The sequence below is a fragment of the Natrix helvetica genome (genome assembly GCF_964273705.1).
Source record: "Natrix helvetica genome assembly, chromosome: Z".
NCBI classification, from domain to species: domain Eukaryota; kingdom Metazoa; phylum Chordata; class Lepidosauria; order Squamata; family Natricidae; genus Natrix; species Natrix helvetica.
In genome coordinates, this window is record NC_138554.1 from 140,574,652 (window position 1) to 140,588,040 (window position 13,389).

Below are 13,389 nucleotides of genomic sequence, written 5' to 3' on the forward strand. Positions count from 1 at the left end.
GTTCTGGCCCAGTCCATGCCGCGTCTCCACCACTGAGGACTTCCGGTTAGGTAGAGAAGAAGCAGCCGCGCTAGGCGGAGTCTCTATGACGGGGTGTGTCCTTATGGCCCAGTCCAGCAGGGTCAGCCCCAACATTGAATGGGACTTTTCTCTGCATTTTTTCACACCGCGGTCTCGGCTTCCCCCTGGCGGCCGAGTGGAGCGCGCAGGCGCACTCGGGGAGGCTGGCGGGCGGCCGCGCAGGCGCAGAGTGGTCTCGCGAGCCTGGTCCTCTGCAGAGGTGGCAACGTCAGTGCGCACTTGTGGGGGAGGGGCGAGTAGGAAAACATTTGTTCTCCATGGCGCATGCGCACATCCGCCTCGTGAGCTGGTCCTCCGCGGGGGCGGCTACTTGAGTGCCTGCGCGGGTCCTGGCTTGACATTGATTCGGCCGCCATGTCGCAGCAGCAGCAGCCTCAGCAGCCCCGCGCCCCTCCGGCCGCCTCTGCCGCCTCTGCCGCCCCCAACGCGGGCTTGATTGGCTTTCTCCGCCACCAAGTCACACATCGGCCCAGCGTGAGTGGCTCCCCGGGACTCCCGACCCCATCGTCCCCGACAGGGACGGGCTGCCCTAAGGGTCATTTCCACGCCTGGACTCCAGCTCCCATAATCCCCTGACTGGGTAGCCCATCCTCGGGGTCCTTTATGTCCCTGGACTCCAGGTCCCGTCATCCCCGGCCGGTGCAGCCCCACCCTCGGGGTCATTTGCACGCCTGGACTCCAGCTCCCATCGTCCCCGGCACGTGATCAAAACCCCAGACTCGCCTTTATGACGGCTGGCCTGTCGCCCGACCCCCCTTTGCCCCCTTCTTACCAGCAAAAGTCAACGGGGGAGGCGGATTCGCTTAACGACGAATTTCGCCTCGCTCTCCTTCCCAAAGGCAAACTTCCAACAGTCACTAAGCGGCCGTAAATCCGAGGACTTCCTGTATTGCTCCTAATTTTTAATCCAAATTTTTACTCTTTTCTCGTAGCTTATTCCGCTTTTCCTAATTATGGGTACTGCGGTGGCCGGTGCCGGACTCTATTTGATGCGTCTGGCTCTCCTCTGCCCCGAAGTCAGGTATGTCTCTGTCACACCCACATTAAACCTGGTTTATTATCCTACAAACTGTGGATTGTTGGACTGGAAGAAATTCTCTGAAGCTGAATTTGTCATTTGCAGCTGTGATGAAAACAACAGATTAAAAGGACCAACCGTCTTTTTTATGAACACTTAAATTTAACACAGGGAACCCTTGGGAGTTATCAATAGTTCATTTAGTGACCATTCAAAGTGGCATTGAAAAAAGTGATTTATGACTGTGTTTCACGCTATCTGGACTTCAGCTCCAAGAATTCCCCAAGCGTCATGGGGAGGGGAGGGTCCTTGGTGCTCTCTGAGCTGGATGGTTTTCTTGCAGACATCTTATGACCAAACTAGGGAACGTCATCAGTGCTAGAAGGAATGTACAGTTTGCTCTTTATTTATATACAATCATTTCTAGCACTGATGATGTTCCCTAGTTGGGTCATGAAATGTCTGCAAGGAAACCATCAAGCTCTAAGAGCACCAAGGACCCCACAGTCCTCCCCCCCTTCACAAAGCGTTCAAGCACTGATGACATCATCTAGTTGGATTATGAGACGTCTGCAAATAAACCACCAAGCTCAGAGGATCCAAGGACCCTAAAGTTGTCGTCCCCTTCCTCCTCCTCCTCCTCCTCCTCTAGCACTGATGATGTTACCTATCATATTTCCTCGAAAATAAGTCAGGGTCTTATTTTCTTTTGACCCCCGAAATAAACACTTGGTCTTATTTTCGGGGAGGTCTTATTATTTTTCAGATGCAGGAGGCAGCAAGCCCGCGGCCCCACCCTCTCCGTCCCACGACCTGCTTGACCCTCGTTCTCTTTGCGCCCTGGCCTTCACCTGCCCTGCTGACCTTGGTGCTCCGGCCACGCAGGGCTCTTGGCCCTCCTGGCACTAACAGGCCTCTCATGGGACACAGCGTGCAAAGAAAGCGAGTCCAGCTGTCCTTTCTATTTGTTCCCCATTCCTCTCGCACCCCTTCTCCCTCCCTCCCTCCCTCCCTCCCTGGGAACCGTGCGGGGGAATTCTGCCAGAGCCCAGAATTTTATGGCAGACAAGTGAGGAAGGTGGGGGGGGGGGGATTTTAAAGACCCTGGAAAAAAAAGAGCAAAGCTCTTCTGTTTGCCACCCGAAGTGGGTGCTGAGGCCATCGCTGCAGGAAGCGATCTGCTCCTCCATGCAAAACCTCACAGTGGAAGGAAGGAAGGGAGAGAGAGTGAAAGATCAAACCTGTGTGTGTGTGTGAGAGAGAGGGAGAGAGAGAGCGCACACCACCGCCAGCCCTGGTATATGGTAACCCTCTGAGATTGGATCTGATCTCTCTCTCTCTCTTACACACCCACCAACCCACACCCATACCACACCCACAGGACACACCCACATGACGGACGGACACACACATACACACACACCTTCCAAGGAAGCCACATCCCTTCATTAATTTGCTTTCCAGCTCCGTTCTCTGCTCCATGTGCAGGACAAGAAAAATAGTCTGTGTGACTATAGCAAAAAAACACCCACCCACCCACCCAAAATTACCTTCCTACTTCTTGCAAAAAGAAAATAAAAAGATCTCGCGAAGTTGGAAGTAGTCCCACAAATTACTTTTCTTGCCCTGCAAGTGGCAGTGGAGAATGGAGCAGGAAGGCAGGTTAATGGAGGGATGTGGCTGCCTTGGGAGTGGGGGGGGGGGGTTAGTCATCTCTCTCTCTCTCATACGCACTGACCTTTCCTTGGGAGCTCTGCACAGATGCACGGATTGCAAAGCTGGAGGCTTTGGATAGAGCATTTGGGGGATGTGCGTCTGTGCTCCCAAGGAAAGAACGATCGCCAGGAAAAGGGCAAGGAAGGGATTTTGCCTCTTATCCTGTTCTGAGTCTGTGCTGAGCTTTGGAACAGGGTGAGAGGAAGGAAAATCCCCCCCCTCCCCATTTTCATGCAGTTTGCAAAAACACCCCATTCCGAGCCTTCCGTGTGAATATGCAGGTGAGAAGCGACCTCCTGTAGGCATGGAAATCCATACACCTGAGACATCGGAAGAAGCCAGCAAGGAAGAAGCCCTGCGAGGAGACGCCGCTGCCGAAGTGCAGGAAATCTCCCAGAAACCACCCACCACCCCCACCACTTGCAAATCGTCCTTTGAAAGAGGAGCTTCACCAGGATGAAGAGGTCTCTGGAGGTGGCGTTTGTGTCACCTTCATCCTGGGGAAACTCCTCTTTGAAAGGATGACTTGCAGGTTGGGGGGAGAGATTTCCTGCAATGTGGCAGCGGCGTCTCCTCTTTCTGATGTCCCAAGTGTATGGATTTCCATGCCTGCCTTTCCTGTTCTGTGGACGGAATGGCCTGCTGTGACTTTCACCGTTAGGTAAGGAGGGCATGTGGCGTTGCTTGCTTTGGCCCCCGGCTTCTTCTGCAGCCGCAATTGGCTGTAAAAGCGACGGGCGCTTGCTGGAGGCAGAGTCCTAAGCAGCACCCGCGAATCAACTGTTTAGTGAACGGAGCGGCTCAGCTGATCCGATTAGGGGGCCGAGAAGCCCTGAGGTGACAAGGGAAGTGGGATTGTCTCCTCTTCTGGCCATACCCACCCCTTCACTAGGGCTTATTTTCAGGTGAGGGCTTATATGTTTGCCCATCCCCGAAAATCTGGCATGGCCTTATTTTCAGGACATGTCATATTTTCAGGGAAACACGGTAGTTGGGTCATGAAACGTTAAACAAAAATAACAGTCGTTAAGTGAGCCCGTTTTTACCCGCCATGGGCTTTTATGTGTCCCAAATGAGAAATAAAGGTCACAAACCGGTACGGGAGAAGAGAGGTGCGGCCATTAAAACTTTGGAAGTGGGTCTCGAGTAGTTTTGCAAAGGCCTGTCGTAACTTACAACTAAGCAGATGGTCATTAAGCGAGGACTGCCTTCCTACAGTGTCCTGATTGTGTTTGTTTTCTCCCCTTTTTATCCTCCTAGATGGGATAAGAAGAATAACCCGGAGCCATGGAACAACCTCGATCCCACTCACCGTTACAAGGTAGGGCTTTTAATTGTCAAATAAATCACATCGCTCGGTATGTGACAGGCTTTGCCAGGGCATTCCAAGAAGGGGGTGGACTATATGACCTTCAAATCTACGATTCCGTTACTCTGCTATTTTAAGGGGCTCCCTCCCTCAAAAGTGTTTTACTTTGAATTTTACATAGAGCTTATGTAATAAAGGATACGGATTAATGGGCTGGGTTTAAATTAGCATTAGACTAACGACAATAAAAACTTAAGACGCTAAAAACAGATTAAGTTGTAAGGTCAAGTCTTTTACAATCTTGATTATAGGTGATATCTCGCTCAAGGACTAGATGACCTCTAAGGTCCTTTCCAACTCGGTTATTTTATTCTCTTTTACTCTATTTAAGGCGGGACTAGAACTCACCGTTGCCTGGTGATTGGCCCAGAGTCGCCCAGTAGGTTTCGTGGTTAAGGTGGGACTAGAATTCACCAGTCTCCTGGTGTTTGGCTCAGAGTCACCCAGCTGGCTTCCCTACCTAAGGCTGGACTACAACTCACCGTCTCCTGATGCCTGGCAATTTTTCACCCTGTTGCAAAATTCTCTCCGTCCAGATATTAGGGTTTGCGGATTGACTTACAGCAGTGCTGTGCCACTGAGTAGTAAAGGCCACTTAGTAAAGGTGCAGTAATTCATATTTTGGTTGAAAAGTGGGATCCAAAGAAGTACAAAATCGTTAGGTGCTTTATTTATTTATTTTTTCGCATGTGGTTTCAAGTTGTTTTCTCTTTTTTTGCAAAAGCGGCCACCTTCCCCTCCATCATTCTCTTTTCTTCTTCCAGTTCTTTGCCATCAACATGGATTACAGCAAGCTGCAGAAAGACCGTCCCGACTTCTAAAACGAGGCGGGTTTCGTGACTGTCCTTGCAGAAGCTGTCCAGCAAAAGTCTTCCGGAAGCTGACCGCACAACCCTATACACCCGTCACAATCCAGGAAATGAGATTTTTGTGTGCAGCGCCTTGAAAAATAATGTGTTGGAGACGTGCATGCTTAAAATTAATAAACAAACCACTTGAAAAATTAAATATCAGTGGGACAATTCCTACAATTCTCCAGCTGGGTTTATTAAACCTTAAAAACCCTTTTAAAATATTATTTATTAGAGATGGAAGCAAGATAAATAGATATAGATAGATAGTTAAAGATAAACATAAAAAGTATCTGCAGCGGCAGATATAAATACCGGCTATTTTTATTGGCAGTCCTTGATTTGGGAGTAGAATTCAGCCCCCCAATGTTTGTGAGACAGTTGTGAAGTGAGTTTTGTCTCACTTTATGACTTTTCTCGCCACCATTCTTAAGTGAATCCCCACTATTGTTCAGTTAGTGACCTGGTTCTTAAGTGAATCCCGCTTGTCAGAAGGTTGCAAAAGGGGATAATGTGGCCTCGGGACAAAGCCACCGGTCGTAAAGACAAGTCAGTTGCCCAGCTGGAGAATTTTGACCAGGTGGTTAAGCGTGAAAAACCAGTCCCTTCTTTTCCAGGCGGTTGTAACTTTGAACGGTCGCTAAATGAACGGCTACCTATGTGAGATTTTAAAACATCCAAAATGCATGCTCATTAATTCGACCGAGAACTCCGATGTAGAAAGAAAGAAAGAAGAGGTTGATTGAAGTGCGTGTGCAAAGGCAGCCCCCCCCCTTCCCAAGTTGGATTGAGATCGTGGAGCCTTTCAGGTTTCACACAAGGCATTCAGACATGTTCCACACAACATGCACCACGCCTAAGATCCCCTGTTACATGACAATCCCTTACGTTCTGTGTTCATGAGAAACACCCTGACCCCCTGCCTGGTTACAAGAGGATCCGCCTTATCTTGTCTTTTGCAATTTGTCCGGCGCCTGGGCTTATTTCCATGAACGTCCGGGTCGCCCTGACACACACGCGCGCGCGGAGTGATGAGCTCTTGGTGGTTTGTGGCTTTGGCTTGGCCTTGGTGGTGAGGCTGGCACTGAGGGCCATTGACCCAAAGGGTTTCAGGATTCTTCTGATGCTTCCGATAAAGGAGCAACTTTCCATCCATTCTCACACCTGTATTTAAAATCTGGCTCAACATGGCTGAGTGCCAAGCTGACCTAGAAAAGAGATCTCTTGAGGTTTGGGATGGGACACCACCAGGAGAGCCAAGGGCCTTAGAATAAATTGGGAAATTTAAATTGGAAGAGAATCTGGCCTCAAACCTGAATTAGGAAGTCAAGCTTGATCAGAGGGCGGTTTGACGTAGCTCGGGTGGGCTGGGTGGGTAGGGGTGGAGACCTGCTTGGGATTGGAGGCCACCAGGAGAGCCAAGATCATTAGGTTAAAATGGAAATAAAAATATTCTGGGCTTGAAGGAAGCTTAAACCTTCATTAGAAGCCAAGCGTGATTGGAGGGAGGTTTGACATAGCCCAGTGTGGTATTAACAAGGAAAAAATGGTCTGTTTGGGATGGGAGGCCACCAGGAGAGCTAAGGGTTTAAAGTTAAAACGGGGAAAGAAAAAAAAAACTCCAGCCACAGCAGAGTTGCCTCCCTATATGCAAGCCCAGAAAATCCTTTCAAGATCCAAAGCCTGCTCAATTTCTTTTCACAATAACTATTCCTCAACTTAACGACCAACAGTCGAGACCCAAATTTCTGTCACTAATCATGACAATTTGATGAGATTTCTGGACACTGGTTAAGAGGATGGCTGCACTTGTTCAGTTAGTGACGCGGTTGTTAAGCGGGTTGTCCATGGACCTGGCTGGTGAGAAGATTGCAAAAGGAGATCAGGGGTGCTACGGCCGTCATAAAGATGAGTCAGCTGCCGAAACTTGATCATGTGACCAGGGGGCTAATGCGACGGTCATGCAAAAAGCAGCCCCCATTTTCAGTAACTTGGAACTGTGAGATATTAAAACCCAATTCTTACACTCACAATGTGAAAAAGACACGCCTGGTTCAAAATTCAAAGGTTTATTGCAAAGAAATGAAACCGCGGTCTCAAGCGCAGCCTTCCCAGACTCTTCCCAATGGGCTGAGTACAAGGAGCCCTTCAAAGTCATTCTTTGAAGTTAATCCACATTTCAGGAGGTCAGCGTGACTCTTCCTGCAGACCCCTTTATCTTATCTGTGCCACTTTGTTATTCCATTTTAGGCGGCAGATGTTCCCATCTCGCCAACTGGTGTCCTTGTCTTCAGACTTTATTTTTCTGTATTTCGAAGGAATCCTGTGTTATCTTCACTGCTTACGCTTGTGTTTAATTTACCACGGGAAAAACAACACCAGGAGCCTCACACCTTCGCGTTACATTTTGCACTTTTATATAAAAGAGTAACTTCTTATTTATTCCCTTCAAAGTGGTCATTAAACGAACAGTCGTAAGTCCAAGACTATATTATTAAATGTACAGGGCACAAATCACTTCTGCGAGGCAAATTGGGCTGTTGGGCCCCATTCAAGCCAACCAGGGGCCCCCAAAGGGAAATTTGGCCCCCGGAAGAGGGTCGGATTTGCAAACCCCCGAAATCCCATTTGCAACAAAACTCCAAGCGCTACAGGAGGCGCTGGGGAAGCGGAAGAGGCAGGGAGACTTCAACTCCCAGAGTTCCTCGCGTGAGAAGTCACGCACGCTAAAGCGGGCCTGAAGAGAGAAGGCGGACTACATCTCCCGGCATTCCCGGAGTAGGGCTCTTTTTGTTCTGTGAGCTCAAACGGGCGGAGGGACTTCAAAGGGCTCCGCGCGTCACTTCCGCCGGCGGAAGTCATTCGCAGCTCAAGCGTATGTGCCTGGCCGAGATGAAGGACTTCAACCCTCGGACTGCCTCGCGCGTTGCTTCCGCCGGCGGAAGTCCCCCGCCACTCAGGAGGGAGGAGTTTCAATGGCTGAGTCGGGAGGAGGAGGGACTCCAGCTCCTAGAATGCCTCGCGCTCTGCTTCCGCCGGACTAAAGACTTCGAGAGCGAAGGGGGTTGGACTGCAGCTCCCAGAGTTCCCCGCGCGGAAGAAGGACCTCGGGCGAGAGCAGCGGCGGGAGGAGGAGGAGGAGGAGTGCGGACTACATCTCCCGCCGTCACCCGCGCGGGGAGGTTTTGGGGGGCTCCATGGAGGCCCCCGCGGCGGCCACCTTCACGCTGGCCTACCTGGTGATGGCCTTCTGCTTCGTCTTCCCGCCCAGCGAGTTCCACCTGGCCGGCCTGACGGTGCAGAACCTGCTGGGCAGCTGGCTGGGCAGCGAGGACGTGGCCTTCGTCCACTACCACCTGCGGAGGGGCACCGGCACCCTCCTGGCCCACTCCGCCCTGCCCCTGGGTGAGGGGCTTCTCGGGGGGAGCGGGAGGAGGAAGGGCCTGGCTCTAGGGAAGGAGGGGAGACACCCCCCCTTAGAAAGGGGGTGCAGGCAGGGAGGGGGAGCCACAAGGTAAGGAGGGGGGCCAGGGAGGGGAGAAGGGGTGGACCGACCCCCTCCTTAGCCTCTGGCTCTGGGTCTTTTCATTCAGCTGCGTGGGGGGGAGGAGAAAGGAGGGGGAGGCGAGTCCCCCAAGAGCGGGGAACAGGAGGGGGGAAGGAGAAAGGGGCAGGGGGCCACTGTCGACTCTCCCGCCGCTTAGAGTCTGGCTCTGAACCCCCACATTCAGCTGGGGGGAGAGGAAAAAGAAGGGGGATCCACAAGGGGAGGGAGGGAGAGCCCCCACCAAGAGGGGGCAGGTAGAAAAGAGAGGTGGAACCCCAAAGGGGGGGGGAACAAAGAGTGAAGCCTCTCAAGGATGGGGGGGAAAGGGGAAGGGGAGACTGTCCGCCCCCCCAACCATTGCTTAGGATCTGGCTCTGGACCCCCGCATTCAGCTGGGAGGGGGGCAGGAAAAAGAGGAGGGGGGGACCCCAAGGGGAGGGAGAGAGAGAAAATCCCCAAGAGGGGGGACAGGCAGTTTGTGTGTGAAAGGGGAGGGGGAACCCCAAGGAGGGGGAAGGCAGGGGAGGAAGAGGAAGGAAGGAATGAAGAATGAGGTGAGAGAGAGGAAGAAAAGAGGCAGGGAGGAAGGACAGTAAAAAAGAAGGAAGGTAAGGAAAAGGAAGGAAAGCGAACAAGGAAGGAAAACAGGAGGAAAGAATTAAGGAGCCAATGAAAGAGAAATAAAGAAAAAGGGAGCGAGAGAAAGGAGGGAGGGAAAGAAAGAAAGACAAACTGACCTTTTTTCTCTTCCTTAGGCTATTACCTGGGCATGTGTTTTGCGGCGCCCGAAAAACAGCTGAGCACCATCTCCCAGGCGCCAGAGCTGTGGAAAACTTTCTTCACGGTGGCCCTTCTCCTCCTGATCCTCACAGTCACCTTCGCCTTCCTCTGGTCTCGGGACGGCTGGTCCCGCCACCCACTGGTCCAGATCCTCTCCTCCTACGCTCTGTCACCCCACGGCAGCTGGCAGACCGTGGCCTCCTCCATCAACACTGAATTCCGGCGGATCGACAAGTTTGCCACGGGGCCGCCAGGGGCCCGTCTGATTGTGACCGACAGCTGGATTATCAAAGTGACCACCTACTCCTTCCATGTGGCCCCACAGAGGGACATCCAGCTATCTGTCATAGCCTCGAGACAGCAGGAGCTCTTGCCGGACGCTGGCATGCCGGCTCAGTTCCTCACCATCCGCGTGGCCAGCGTCAATCCCCACGTCAAACCCTTCGACATCCGGTAACGGTCCTCCATGAATCTATTTGGAGGTGGGGGGGGGTATTAATTAGAATTTGGAGCCGAAGATATTTAGCAATCTGGAACGCAACTGTGGGTCATCTTCTCTGGCAGTTCCATTTATGCAGGCGGTCCTCAATTTACGACCACAAATTTCTATTTTGTGGCTCGTTGAGGTTTCCCCCATATTACAATGGTTCTTCCCCCCAGTTGTTAAGTGAATCTTCGCAGTTTTTAATCACATGGTTGTTAAATGAATCCAAGCAGGTTTTAACTACATGGTCGTTAAGTAAGTGGCCTTGGCAGCATCCCTGCAGTCGCGAAATCAAAATTCAGACTCTTGGCCGTTGACTTGTATTTATGGCGATTGCAACGTCCTTGGGTCACGTAATTCTTCTTTGCGACCTTCTATGCAGCTATGTTAAAGGGTGGAAGCCAGCTTCACTTAGCGCCATGTGACTCACTTAAGAACCACAGAGATTCACTTAACCCCCGTGGCGAGAGAGGCCATCCAGTGGGGCAAATGTCTGGCTTAACAATAGAAATTTGGGACTCGATTGTGGTCGTACATAAAGTCACATGGTCACATTAAGTGAATCAGCCTTCCCTGTCGCAAAAGGGGATCGTAGGAACCCAGGATGATCCGACTGTCACAGATTCGAGCCGCTTTGACTAGCCTCCGAATGTAAATCCCATGACGGTCGTAAGTGTGAAAAAAAAGGCTCCCGAGTCCCTTTTTCTGTTTCCAGGGCCGTTGTAACTTGGAACCGTCCACAAAGTGAATCGTCTTTAAGTCAGGGACTGCCTGAATTCAAACACCATGCCGGTTTCTTGTTTATTTTGGAATCCAGTGTTGTTTATTCTCAAAATCAGGACCTGAGCTTTGTTTTCCCACCAGGCTCAACTCGACGGAATACAGGGAACTGCAGGACAAGCTCCGCTCCCCCATCCGGAACGCAGCCAACGTGGTCATCCATCAGAGCCTGAGCGACCTCTTTCTGGAGACCTTCATCTCCCTGGTGGAGAGGAACCCGCCTTACCTGGTTCCCAGCAACCAGGTGAGTTTCCATCCGGTCCTGATGACGGGATGACAGGCAGTCCTCGACCTACGACCGATTCGGGCGTTGAGCGGATCTGCTTTCCCTTTTGACATGGGTAGTTGGGAAGGATGTTGGGTTTCTCGTAAAGACAGGCCATCCTTGTTGCCGGAAGGGAGGGGGATTTTGCTCTCTGCTTATGCACACTCCCCTGTGCCACCGATGACGTTACCTAATGGGGTCATGAGATGTCTGTAACAAAAGCTTGGAGAGCACCAAGGACCCCCAGTGTTCCTTCCTTCCTGATGTTCCCTAGTTGGGTCATGAAACGTCTGCAAGGAAACCACCCAGCTCAGCCACAGTCCTCCTGCTCTTCCTCTCTCTCCACAAATCCCTCTCCCTTCTAGCACTGATGGTGTCACCTATTTGGGTCCTGAGACGTCTGCAAGGAAACCACCCAGCTGAGAGCCTTCTTAATGACCTCACTGCTTTGTCCTCCCCCTGCAGGAGCTGGACCTCTGCATCGGCTGCATGCAGTCCCCAGCCAACGTCAAACTGCTGAAGAACTGCGATGAGCTGCACGAGGGTGAATGCCAGCCGTGTTTCTGCTACCCCATGTGGTGCCTGCTTTGCATGGGCAAGTGGTTCGCCAGCCAACAGGACCAGCAGCACCCAGAGACCTGGCTCTCCAGCCACGTGCCTTGTCCCACCTGCCGGGCCAAATTCTGCATTTTGGACGTCTGCTCCGTGCTGTGACGGGCGGTGCAGAGAGACATAGGAGAGGAAATATGCAATCGGCTGCGGCGTTCGTGGTCTTATAGCTCCCGGGATTGTCTTTGCAGGATAGATATTTCCATAATCTCCCCCCCCTATTTGATGCCTTTGCAAATCCCATTCTGTTCTGCTCTTTTTGAATGCCAGTTTTGAGTCTCCAGTATTTCACGAGCACTGCCCCTTTAAAATGGGTGGACTTCAACTCCCAGAATCCCTGGAATTGAAGTCCGTCCCTCTTAAAGGGGCCGAGCTTGAGAAACACTACTTTAGAATGCCAAGCATTCCTCAAAAATAAGGAAGGGATTTTTTTCTTCGCCTCCTAAATCGGGACTGGATTTGGTGAATTGTTCCACACTCCGCCTTAGTCTGCAATTCCCATTTTTTCCCAAACTTTCCAATCCCGGAAACAGGAATGACGGCGACGGACTCTCTGCAACAAACGCTCTCGTTAACATTCTCCTTATGTACTCCTCGGATTCAGACCAAGTCTGCAAATCCTCTCTTAGCGGCATTAAAAGAGAGAGATCTCTTCCGTATGGATATATATATATATGATGATTATCTAAATTATTGCAGTGTTTCCGGAGAGTATTTCTCGGGAAAGGAAACGGATTAACGGCCTGGGAACTGGTGGGATTAAAAATCACTTTTTTTAAGTGATTTAGGAAGGCTGAACTTTGGGTGAAAAGAAAAGGGAGAATGACATACTTGAAATTGTCTTTTTCTGACAGTTTCCTAACTCGGGTTCACCAAGTGTATTAATCAGTCGGCATCCTTTGCAAAGGGAAAATGGAAGTGAAATTCCTTTATTAGTACAACAAATATGAGTCAACAATTGTTTGTCAGCAAGATGAATTTAAGTTTGAGCTGAAGTTGAGTTTTTAACTAGTTTCTATTTGTCTTTGGGTTGAGATAGGCGGGTCTGAAATCTCAGGAGCTTGAAAAAGGTGGACTTCACTCCCAGAATCCCCCAACCAACATGCTTTAAGTCTGAGAGTTGTAGTCCACCCCTCTTCAAGTGCCAAGTTTGAGAAACAGCATGCTATTATCTCAAGCGAAGAAACTCATGAAATTTTTAAAGTGCCCCTTACGTGTCTCCTCCACAAACATCCCTGTAACTTTTAATTAATTTATTTTCTTTAAATAATCAGTGCAGTTCCTGTCCGTTTTTTCCACCCCCCCCCCAAATGTCATGAATTCATCGTCGGTCTGGGGGAGGCACGCCAGCAAAAAGATGTTGGTTTCGCAAATGCAGCTGGTTATGTGAAAATGGGGTACAAACTGCACCTTATATTACGCACCTAGGCTTCCCCCAGGTGTGTAGACTTCAATTCCCAGAACTTCCCAAGCGGTACAACCGCCACTGAGAATTCTGGCTAAGTCTAGAAGTTTTAAATCATTCCCCTCCCCCCCCCCCCCCCCCAACCTCTCTTCCTGGTTTGTGCAATAGAATAGGAGAAATTTTTAATTGAAGAAGTAAAATAGAAGTAACATGAACTTATTATTAAAAATTAATAATTTCAGTTGAGAAATTTTTGGAAAGTATTATCCAGTATTATATTTACGAGCGATCCTGTTTATTCTACCAAATAAATTTTTTGCCACTTTTGAGTTCGAACAATTCTTGTCTGTTATTTTATTTCTCCGGTGTTTGAGTCCTGTTATTACTATTCCTTTCAATTTCAAATTCATTTATACAGGTGGTCTTCGACTTATGATCACAATTGAGGCCAAACTTTCCGTTGCTAATCGATAATGACTTTAAG

The 13,389-nt window shown here is 50.3% G+C and overlaps 2 protein-coding genes across 2 annotated transcripts; both read left to right on the top strand.

The window, feature by feature from the left end:
* The first annotated feature begins 353 nt into the window (after nt 1–353).
* Nucleotides 354–5,192, top strand: NDUFA4 (NDUFA4 mitochondrial complex associated). Its single transcript, XM_081932939.1, has 4 exons — nt 354–555; nt 1,014–1,102; nt 4,076–4,136; nt 4,949–5,192. Exons 1-4 carry the CDS (start codon nt 436–438, stop codon nt 5,003–5,005), a joined length of 327 nt encoding a protein of 108 aa, XP_081789065.1. The 5' UTR covers nt 354–435; the 3' UTR covers nt 5,006–5,192.
* Nucleotides 5,193–7,983: 2,791 nt separating this feature from the next.
* Nucleotides 7,984–13,244, top strand: TMEM129 (transmembrane protein 129, E3 ubiquitin ligase). The gene is made up of 4 exons (XM_081932941.1): nt 7,984–8,440; nt 9,338–9,815; nt 10,711–10,870; nt 11,357–13,244. The coding sequence occupies exons 1-4, from the start codon at nt 8,233–8,235 to the stop codon at nt 11,603–11,605; spliced, it is 1,095 nt and encodes a 364-aa protein (XP_081789067.1). The 5' UTR covers nt 7,984–8,232; the 3' UTR covers nt 11,606–13,244.
* Nucleotides 13,245–13,389: the final 145 nt, after the last annotated feature.

Excerpts from the sequence above, each read along its gene's own strand:
- NDUFA4 (XM_081932939.1), top strand. The coding sequence starts at position 436 with ATGTCGCAGCAGCAGCAGCCTCAGCAGCCCCGCGCCCCTCCGGCCGCC. Across the intron at positions 556-1,013 it reads AAGTCACACATCGGCCCAGC|CTTATTCCGCTTTTCCTAAT; the intron begins GTGAGTGGCTCC and ends CTTTTCTCGTAG. Across the intron at positions 1,103-4,075 it reads CTCCTCTGCCCCGAAGTCAG|ATGGGATAAGAAGAATAACC; the intron begins GTATGTCTCTGT and ends TTATCCTCCTAG.
- TMEM129 (XM_081932941.1), top strand. The coding sequence starts at position 8,233 with ATGGAGGCCCCCGCGGCGGCCACCTTCACGCTGGCCTACCTGGTGATG. Across the intron at positions 9,816-10,710 it reads GTCAAACCCTTCGACATCCG|GCTCAACTCGACGGAATACA; the intron begins GTAACGGTCCTC and ends TTTTCCCACCAG. Across the intron at positions 10,871-11,356 it reads ACCTGGTTCCCAGCAACCAG|GAGCTGGACCTCTGCATCGG; the intron begins GTGAGTTTCCAT and ends CTCCCCCTGCAG.